Source organism: Impatiens glandulifera, chromosome 5 (assembly GCF_907164915.1).
Source record: "Impatiens glandulifera chromosome 5, dImpGla2.1, whole genome shotgun sequence".
Classification (NCBI taxonomy): Eukaryota; Viridiplantae; Streptophyta; class Magnoliopsida; order Ericales; family Balsaminaceae; genus Impatiens; species Impatiens glandulifera.
Window position 1 is genome coordinate 21901081 of NC_061866.1, and position 10117 is coordinate 21911197.

The window sequence follows — 10117 nt, forward strand, 5'->3', positions numbered from 1 at the left end:
TTCGGTTTTCGGTTTGGTTTTCGAGTTGAAACCTAAACTCGAAAACCAAACCGAAAACCGTATTTGAAATCGAATCGGTTTAAAATTCGATTCGAAAACCGAAAATGTATTTCGAATTCGGTTTATTCGAATTCGGTGAATTCGAATTCGGTCGGATATTCGGTTCAGACCAAATATTGAACACCCCTAACTTTTATTGTTAATATTTAATTCGGATTATTCTAATTCAAAACAAAATTTGAATTATGATGTTGAACGACGAAGATAGATTTTGAATTCAAAATATGTGTTAAACGTCACGAAGATATATTAAGATTTAACAGTTTTAACAAAGAAAAAACTAAGAAATAACAAGATTAAATAAATCAAACTCAGATATAGTTGAAGTCTGAAGACTTCTTCATGTGAGAATGAAGAATGGATGTAATTGAAGCCTTAAGGCTCTTTCATATAAGAATGAAGATGAAAGATGGAGTTGACGTTAAAGATTATGTTAATTCATATGAGAATGAAGATGAAAGAGAGATGACGGCTTGAGATTAGGTTAAGAGAATAGAGATAGGGAGACTAGATAGATTATTTAATTATGTTAGAGAATAAAGATGAAGCCATAAATGAGGTAAGAACCGGCTAAGAAATTAGAGAGAAATTATTATATATATTAAATAATATAATATATAATAAATTTTATATTATATATAATAAATAATAAAATAAATAATGAAAAATGAATTCAGTTTTCGATTTGGTTTTCGGGTTGAATTCTCAACTCGAAAATTAATTCAAAAACCGTATTTAAATTCAAATTAATTTGAAAACTAAAAATAAAATTCGAATTTAATTTATTCAAATTCGATATTCGATTGAGACCAAACATTGAATGCTCCTAATTAAAACCCAAAAATAATCTTTAAGCTTTTTGTATTACATTTTTTTTTGGTTTCATTTTCGATAATTATAGTGATTTTCATTAAAAAAAATAGTAATAACATTGGAAAAAGGATATTTGGATACCCGACCGACCCACACTTTGATTCTGCCTTCCGTATTTAATGAATTCCTCGTTGTTATTACACCTCTTCTTTTGAGCGCCTCCTTTGTCCAATCACTCTAAAAACCCTAAACCCTCAATTTGAAAACCCATAACCCATCCTTCATCAGCTAGCTTCAGGTTTCCTTCAATCCGTCTCTCTCTCTCTCTCTCAAAAATGGCGACCTCCGTGTTGCTCAGATCGATCAGGCGCCGCGATCTTTCCTCTTCTCCTATCTCTGCTTACAAATACGTACGAGGCCAAAGATTATATTTTTTTCATGCGAATTAATATACTGATTCCAACATTTCGTGTGCTATATCTATCTATTTGGTCGTTTCCATACTTGAAGATGCTTACGACTGTTACATCTTTCATAGATTTTAATTGTGGTTGTGGCCTAGTTGATCAGACTCCATTATATACAAGTGTTATAGGGATGCATATCTCTCCTTTTACTTTATTTTATCCTTTCATGTTCTATGAATTATCAAACCTGCACGTATATATTTCCGCTGTGATTGACCGACTCATTTCAAGTATTTTCAACTTTTACCCCTTCTGTTGTCCAAAAGAAAAGTTTGAAATGATATTTTGACTATAGTTGATTTCTCAATGATTCTCTTTTGCGACATTTATTTGTTTATTATTATTTGTATGCATTTGTTGTTCCAGTTGAACTCTAGAAATGAACCAAACGTGTCTAATTGAAATTTGTATGTTTATATTTAGATATGTCTAGTTGTTTTGTTTTTATTACTTCTCAACGTGTCTGGTTCGTGGTCTTAGGCTTAGATCTACATGTTAGGAGTTAAAAGAGCAAATAGTTGCATAGCTCTAACTTTCTTGCTCAAGATTTTGATAGAGACCGGAAATAGATGTCTGGCTGATTTCATTTGCTATTAATGCTATGGAACTAGACAATCTTTTGTTGAATACTCATAAATCACTTTGATATCCAAGATTCAACTTTTGGACCTTGCTGGAGCATCTTTTGAGGGCAAAGATTAGTAAACATATGTCAACACTTGCCATCATTTTTTTTATAACTTGGTGAAAATATATATATAACTTTTGCAATTTTTTGGCTCTTTCTTCTCATCTTTCATGAAAGGATTGTTATCTTGAAGTGTGCATACTTTATGTATAAATTGAATGGAGTCCTTATTCAGTTACAGTTTCAACATGATGGATGCTTTTGTTGATCCATTACTCCTATAGGAACACTGGTTGATGGTCTTCCAGTTATGGAATTATTTATTCATAGTTTGTTTGGCCTTTTGACAGTTGAATGGTCAGGTGTTTTAGTTTGGTTTACATGCTCTAACCCCTGCAGTTTTTGATTTGGTATTGAAAATTGTTGAAGCTGGTCTTTTGTGATCTTTCTTTTTGAATTGATATGTTATTTAGCCCATAAGTAACTAAAAATGAAGTAATTTCTGAATTTGATCTTTTTGAATACTTGCTCATTTTTTGCTCTTTAAAAATCATTTTCATTAAAACCTTATTGAGTGCAAAGATGTGTTAATCTATCATTGGGATGCCTTTTCCAGCTGACTGGAAATGCCACCACATGGTCAACATCACGTATGGGACAGAAATCGGCTAATTTAGTCAGACCATTTAGGTACTGTCCATAGAACTATTACTGAATCCATTTTGATAGTAAAATCTTGTAAGATTTACCTTCTCTCTGTAACAGTTCAAAGCCTCTTGGAGATGACATTATTGGAATTGACTTGGGTACAACCAACTCATGTGTTGCTGTCATGGAAGGCAAGGTAAAAACTATTTGAGGTCTTGATAATAAACCTTTTAGTGGAAGAGTTAAAAAATTGCTAACATGTGCCATTATCTTTTCATATGTTCTGTAGAATCCAAAAGTAATTGAAAATGCTGAGGGGTCTCGAACCACTCCATCTGTGGTTGCCTTTTCTCAAAAGGGAGAGCTTCTTGTTGGTACTCCTGCTAAGCGCCAAGCAGTGACCAACCCTACAAATACTGTCTTTGGAACCAAGCGACTTATAGGAAGAAAATTTGATGATGCCCAGACACAAAAAGAAATGAAGATGGTGCCTTACAAGATAATCCGTGCTCCTAGTGGAGATGCTTGGGTTGAAGCAAATGGGCAGCAGTATTCTCCAAGTCAAGTTGGGGCTTTTGTACTCACTAAGATGAAAGAAACTGCGGAGGCTTACCTTGGAAAAACTGTTGCTAAAGCTGTTGTAACTGTCCCAGCCTATTTCAATGATGCACAGAGGCAAGCCACAAAAGATGCCGGTAGAATTGCAGGTCTTGATGTGCAAAGGATAATTAATGAACCCACAGCTGCTGCTCTTTCATATGGCATGAACAACAAAGAGGGTCTCATAGCCGTATTTGACCTTGGAGGAGGGACTTTTGATGTTTCCATACTCGAGATATCCAATGGTGTTTTTGAGGTACTTAACACTTGTCTAAATGTAAAAGATAGATAAATTAGCCATATTATATATTTTTTAAAACAAATAGAGAATATTTTGGTTAATTATGTGATTGATGAGTAGATTGTCAATGGGTTATTAGGTGATTTGACGTTGTTTTGACCAAGGATTATTTAGATTTAACCTAAATAACTCCTTATTCCATTGTCAATCACTCCCTCATTCAAATTATTGATTTTTTTTTATCTTTTTAAATATTAAATAATGTAAGGGTATTTTAGTAATTTAGCCCAATAAACCCAACTAATCCACATTTTTATAAAACGAGATTCTTTTCCAAATAACCAGTCTATAAAAAGAACAAATACTTCAAACAAGCTCTTGTAATTAATAACAACTAATCCACATCAAATAAGGCCTTAAGTTTTATTAATACTGTTATAACTATGTAGGTGAAAGCAACAAATGGTGATACTTTCTTAGGAGGGGAAGATTTTGACAATGCCCTCTTGGAGTTCCTTGTGAGTGAATTCAAAAGAACAGAGGCAATTGATCTGACAAAAGATAAACTTGCATTACAACGTCTAAGAGAAGCTGCTGAGAAAGCAAAAATTGAGCTATCGTCAACTGCTCAGACTGAGATCAATCTACCATTCATAACGGCCGATGCTTCTGGTGCTAAGCATTTAAATATCACTTTGACCAGATCAAAGTTTGAGAGCTTGGTGAACAACTTAATCGAAAGGACGAAAAACCCATGCATAAACTGTCTGAAGGATGCTGGCATCACTATCAAGGAAGTTGATGAGGTTTTGCTTGTGGGAGGAATGACCCGTGTTCCTAAAGTGCAAGAAGTTGTGGCTGCTTTGTTTGGTAAGGCTCCTAGCAAAGGGGTTAATCCTGATGAAGCTGTTGCAATGGGGGCTGCCATTCAAGGTGGTATTCTTCGTGGAGATGTTAAGGAACTTCTGCTTCTTGATGTCACTCCGCTTTCACTTGGTATCGAGACTTTGGGTGGTGTGTTCACTAGGTTGATCAATCGTAATACAACTATTCCTACTAAGAAAAGTCAGGTATTGCACTTTTTTTTTCTATTTAAATGGCTTGTTTTATTATCAACATTTGTCATGCTAATCATCATATAGTTGTTTGCCAAGGGATCTATAACATAGTAATATGGATCATGATATCAACTAAAAAAAATTGACTATAGTTTGGATAATGATATAGAAAATAAGTTGTATGCTAAATGAAGCAACTAAAACCACAAAATAATGATCCAGATGTGATCTTGTACCAAACTAAAATTAAATCTTTTTCAATTTTAACTTTAACAATTTTCTAATTGGGGTAGTTTTCAAATAGGCTAATATTTAATCTTTTCTGATATCTGACAGAGTGTTTGCTAAATTTACGTGAACATAGTGGGAAACTTGCATGTTGAGATGGGGTTTTGGTAAACCAAGTGCTTGTTTAATGTAGTTTTCTTTTTTTTTAAACAAAAAGAAAAACACGTTGATGCAAAAATTGATTTTTAGGTTAAATGACTAAAATATCCTTTGTATTTAATATTTTAGTATTTATGTTGATGATAAGAGAAACATGCCCTAACAAGTTAATGAAAATATACAATGAATGATTTGATTCAGGTATTCTCAACAGCCGCCGACAACCAAACTCAAGTGGGTATAAAGGTGTTGCAAGGCGAGCGAGAGATGGCTTCCGATAACAAGAGTCTAGGTGAATTTGATCTTGTTGGTATTCCACCATCTCCCAGAGGCATGCCTCAAATAGAAGTAACTTTCGATATCGATGCAAATGGAATTGTTACAGTTTCTGCCAAAGACAAGACAACAGGTAAAGAACAACAAATCACAATTCGTTCCTCAGGAGGCCTTTCTGACGACGAAATAGAAAAAATGGTTAGAGAAGCTGAAATTCATGCCCAAAAGGATAAGGAAAGAAAAGCACTAATTGATCTTAAGAACAATGCGGATACAACAATCTACAGTATGGAGAAGAGTTTGAATGAGTATAGGGATAAGATTCCGGGGGAAGTAGTTTCTGAGATTGAGTTGGCTATTGCTGAATTGAGGAGCTCCATGGAAACTGAAAATGTTGATGAGATTAAAGCTAAGCTTGAAGCTGCTAATAAAGCTGTTTCGAAGATTGGAGAGCATATGACCGGAAAATCTGGTGGTGGTGGTGGCGCCGGCGGCGATGGCGAGTCGTCCTCTAGTGAAGGAGGAGGATCCAAGACTCCTGACGCCGAGTATGAGGAGGTAAAGAAGTGAAGTTTGCATTACATGTAAACAGTTATTAGTTAATATACTTAATTATTCATTCCTCTCTGGTCACATTTTGAAAAGAAAACAAACAATGAATGTAGCTTTTCAGAGATTTTCTATTGAAATTTTGGTAGAAGAGATTTTTAGCTCGTCTGATTATTTGATGATATATTCATCATACCTTCAGTGCTTGCTATTTTGTTATGGAGATCCTGATGGCAATAAAAAAGGCAAAGTCCTTTTTGTGTGTGGCCATATGCAGGTTTATTTTCATTTGAATTTAAATTTGTGAAACAGGTCTTATTGATGTTGCAGTTGTTTTAAAATTGTGGCCTTTGCATCTCATTTTGGTATGTTGCTTAAAACACTGAACAAGAATTAAAATGTAACAATTCCATTTGCGTCCATATCTAAAGTTACTTCTATACTCCTCTTTTGTTGATGCTTTGTCATGTAATGTAAGGAAAATATAATTTATGGCTAAAGTATGTTTTTCCTTATCCATGACTTTAGAATTTACTCTATATTTTAAAATCACTCTTATGTAAAGATTTGGGAAAATATGGAACGCTAACTATACCAATTTCTTAGTCTGTGTTTTTCCAATTGGAATTGGATGTGTAGTTTCATTTCGATTATTCCATCCCGGTCTTCTCTTAAGCGAAGAGGGTTCCTCTTCAAAGACTTTCATGAAAGGAATTTTGTTCAACCAATGGAATTGAAAAATCAAGCTTTAATTTGTTTGTTTTCTCTAAAAAAAAATTGATTTATTAAAAACATGGCCAATTGGAAAATTTTATGGAATTACAATTATACATTATTTTTCTTCTAAATATAGAAATTAAAATTTTGATATAAATTCTAATTCCAATTCTCCTTGTTCAGCCAACTTGTTTTCCCTCTCCCCTGATCCATATAAATGACAAATTTAGTATTTTAAGGCAGTTTGTTTGGAAATATAATAATTTTGTTTCCTTCTGAAGTAAATTAATATTTGAAGGTTTTGAAACTAGAATATGAATATAAAGTAGAGCTCTCTTGAGATTTATGAGAGAAAATAAGTTAGTTGAGGTTTAGGCAATTTAGAATTGAGATTTAAGAAAGAAAACAAGTTGGTTGTTAGCCCTAAAATGTGTTGTGTGTATTCAAAATCTCACTTCACCAACTTCGCAACTTCATTTATCAAAACTTGACAATTTCATTTATCAAAGAACTCTACAAATTTCAATGAAAGGACAAGACCTTCATTTTTCAAGTTTGCTCACTTATCTCGGGGTAAAAATGGACTTGCATTTTTGCGACAAAAGATAAAGAACAAAGAGTAAGGAGGAGATGAAGTAGTTTAGTATAAACAAGAGAAGGGTTTGAATCAGAATTAAACAGATTTACTAACTTTATAGAGAAGAAAACTGTACACGGAATTCATCATATCTCAGAGGCCATAACTCCTTTGTTCTAATAATAATGTTGCTCTCTCTAGCCAAGGAGATTGAATCCATACAAATCAAACAATCTCTTCTATTCACTCTTCTTCTTTCTCACTAACTAGCTAGCGATCTAACTACTATTATACTATAATGTCTGTCTCTCTTATGTCCCAACCAACTAATCTAAATCTAGATAACAGTAACATAGAAAAAACCCCAAAATGCTTCAAGTAGCCTCCCCACGTGACTGTGCATCAGAATCACTGCCTGACGAGCTTCGAGAGTCCTCTGAGTCTACAAGTCATCAATTCTGTCGATTTAACAAAAAAGTAACCCACAAAACGAATTTGTCTGAGAGAATGAATACATACCACTCGATGAAGATGATGATGATGTATCACTGCTGGAACCTTCATCCTTCTCAATCTCCAATGGAGGAAAAGTATTCATAGGCATATCGTCATCTCCTATATCAACGTCTTCTTCTCCAACTTCCCATTTCTTCGCTTTCTTTACTGTATCATCCTGTCAATTTTCCAGAACCCACAAAATAACTACTTATTCATGAATTTAAAGCACAAAAAATAATTTAATTTTACCACATTTTCTTCATCTGAAGGTGAAGCCGAGCTTGTGGGATCATCAGCTTGATTTGAAGGGTTTCCCATGAGTGCTTCCCTTCTTGTCTTGCTCATCATTTTCTTACAGTTTGTCACAAATCGATCAAGCTCCCATAGTGTTTCTGTATCAAGAGAACTAAAATCGAGCTCAATCTCATCTCCTTCCTGCACTAGATGTTGATTTCTCTTCTTCATAATATGCATAAGTTGTGCCATCTTTTCCTGAGGTAAACTCTCTAACCCTACACCAAGCTTTTGCTTCTCTTCCATACTCATTTCTCTTTTATTAGGATCTCTTGCGCTAGGCTTCGGTTGTCTCATGGTAGTTCTTGAAGGTGGCGGAACTGATGGAGGAGGGTTTTTTGATGATGGAAGCACTGGTGGTAATTCAATGTGCGGGATCGCATTCCCAGCATTCCCATTCGATCTTGGCTTATTTGATCTATCAATTTCAGGGGTTGGAATGTGATTCCAAGAATTCTGTCGCAGCTGGGGCTGTTTCTCTGTCCGGGATGGTCCCATCAACCTTTCTTCTACAGGCTTAAACAATTCTTCAAAACGATCAAGCAACTCAACAGCCCAACGATGCACGTCATCGGTTCTTGGATTATACAAAATAGCGTTGTTGAAAGTCAACCTGACATCTGCAGCGAAATCCAAAGGGGTCTTGTATGAAGAGTTATATAATTTCACTTTTACCGTACCAAGATCCATGGGATGCTTTACTATCTGATGATAGTCGTGAAGCCCTAAAGCGGCAGCATCAACAGGTTTCTTGAAAACCCAGCAACGTTTTTGCTTCAACAATGTAGTAAGAAAGCGTCTGCAGACCATCATTATATCATTGATTTCTTTTGCATTTAATCTACTACTAGCTGGAACGACTGCAGGAGGGGGTCTAGATGAATTCTTTTCCGAAACAAAAGGAAGAGGCCTCTTTTTACCAGAACCATTCCTGTCCTTGGCAGCAAGTTGGTGAGGCGGACGTTGAGATTGAAAATCTCCGGCATCCACACGATCTTTGAGGGTTTGAATCTGCTCAAGCTCTGCAGTCAACTTTCTTTTCAGGTCAATTAGCTCGATCCTTGTATACGAACTAATGTTATAGGTAAGTTTACCACCGCATTCGAAATCATCGGAATCCGACGGCCTCTGACTAAACGAATGCGCATCGTCGGATGTCTGCGTGAGGGATGGAAAATCTTGGAGAAGGGGGAAATTTTGTGTCTTCTTGTTGGGGATGGAATGCAATTTAGGGTTAGTGTTGAAATTGTTTGAATGCGAGGACTTCCTCATCAATCCAGCAGCAGATTTTCCCCAGCTAGGTTCATCGAGGCTAGTTAAGATGGCCGACGTCATTAGAGTCCGAAATCACGCGGGCAGCATCGAATTTGGAATGATCTCCAACGGGACGTCAGAATGTAGAAGAATCTACGGCCAAAAAAGTTGGGTCGGATCACTAAGAGAAGAAGCTAGCTCTCTCGACTCAAAGTGACAAAAAAAATAAGAGGGATGAGAAAATTAGGGTTTGAGCAATGAATTGAACGAAGAACTAAGAGGGAGAGGTCCGCTTCTTAAAGGCCAATGGATCTGCCCGCGGGCATTTTGGGTAGATTGGAGACCGTCGATTGCTTTTACTATTTAGATCGGACGGCCCATTTGAATTTTATGGGCCATCCTTTTGACCTGACTGGATGACCTGGCATCAACGGCAGAGATGTGCCCGCTGAACTAGTTTGGATTTCTAAAAGTGGAGCCCTAAAAAAACTCATGACGCGGCTTGTACATGGTGACCGATTAATATTAAGACCATGTTTGATCATTTGTCTATTTGAGTTTTTATTTATTTTAATTAATAAGTAATTGATTAGATTATTAAAAATATTTTAATTAATGAATTTAATTATTAGATTATTAAACAAATTAATATAAGTAATTGGTCAAATTTTAATTACAAAACCAACCTCTTGGATTTTATTTTATTTTATTTGGTTAAGTTTTGGATATTTTACAAATATTTGTTATGATTACGTTAATATTGTCTTATAATTACATAATTTAATTTATCTATTAAATTATTTTATTAAATTTAAATACAAAATATTTACATTTTATCTTAAACAAATATTAAATAATTCATTTTTTTAGCAAAACCTAAAAAGTTCCTAAAAAATCCAAATTCAAAGGAGAGTTTATCTAAATTGTTTTTATATCTCAATTTTCTTTTTTGATTTAGTATTTTGAAGATTCAGAAAATTTTAAATAACTTTATTTTTGGCTCATAATAAACAATGTTTCTGTTGATAATTTTTTTACTACGAACTAATT

General features: G+C 34.7%; 2 protein-coding genes across 2 annotated transcripts; one reads left to right on the forward strand and one right to left on the reverse strand.

The window, feature by feature from the left end:
* The first annotated feature begins 1071 nt into the window (after nt 1-1071).
* Nucleotides 1072-5995, forward strand: LOC124940511 (heat shock 70 kDa protein, mitochondrial-like). The gene is made up of 6 exons (XM_047481033.1): nt 1072-1283; nt 2585-2658; nt 2734-2812; nt 2906-3472; nt 3907-4527; nt 5104-5995. Exons 1-6 carry the CDS (start codon nt 1209-1211, stop codon nt 5746-5748), a joined length of 2061 nt encoding a protein of 686 aa, XP_047336989.1. The 5' UTR covers nt 1072-1208; the 3' UTR covers nt 5749-5995.
* Nucleotides 5996-7101: 1106 nt separating this feature from the next.
* Nucleotides 7102-9314, reverse strand: LOC124940500 (transcription factor GTE7-like). Its single transcript, XM_047481021.1, has 3 exons — nt 7769-9314; nt 7541-7694; nt 7102-7463 (listed from the first exon to the last, which is right to left on the reverse strand). Exons 1-3 carry the CDS (start codon nt 9146-9148, stop codon nt 7396-7398), a joined length of 1602 nt encoding a protein of 533 aa, XP_047336977.1. The 5' UTR covers nt 9149-9314; the 3' UTR covers nt 7102-7395.
* Between the last annotated feature and the right edge of the window lie 803 nt (nt 9315-10117).

Excerpts from the sequence above, each read along its gene's own strand:
- LOC124940511 (XM_047481033.1), top strand. The coding sequence starts at position 1,209 with ATGGCGACCTCCGTGTTGCTCAGATCGATCAGGCGCCGCGATCTTTCC. Across the intron at positions 2,659-2,733 it reads AATTTAGTCAGACCATTTAG|TTCAAAGCCTCTTGGAGATG; the intron begins GTACTGTCCATA and ends TCTCTGTAACAG. Across the intron at positions 2,813-2,905 it reads TTGCTGTCATGGAAGGCAAG|AATCCAAAAGTAATTGAAAA; the intron begins GTAAAAACTATT and ends TATGTTCTGTAG.
- LOC124940500 (XM_047481021.1), bottom strand. The coding sequence starts at position 9,148 with ATGACGTCGGCCATCTTAACTAGCCTCGATGAACCTAGCTGGGGAAAA. Across the intron at positions 7,695-7,768 it reads CTTCAGATGAAGAAAATGTG|GATGATACAGTAAAGAAAGC; the intron begins GTAAAATTAAAT and ends GAAAATTGACAG. Across the intron at positions 7,464-7,540 it reads ATCATCATCTTCATCGAGTG|ACTCAGAGGACTCTCGAAGC; the intron begins GTATGTATTCAT and ends GATGACTTGTAG.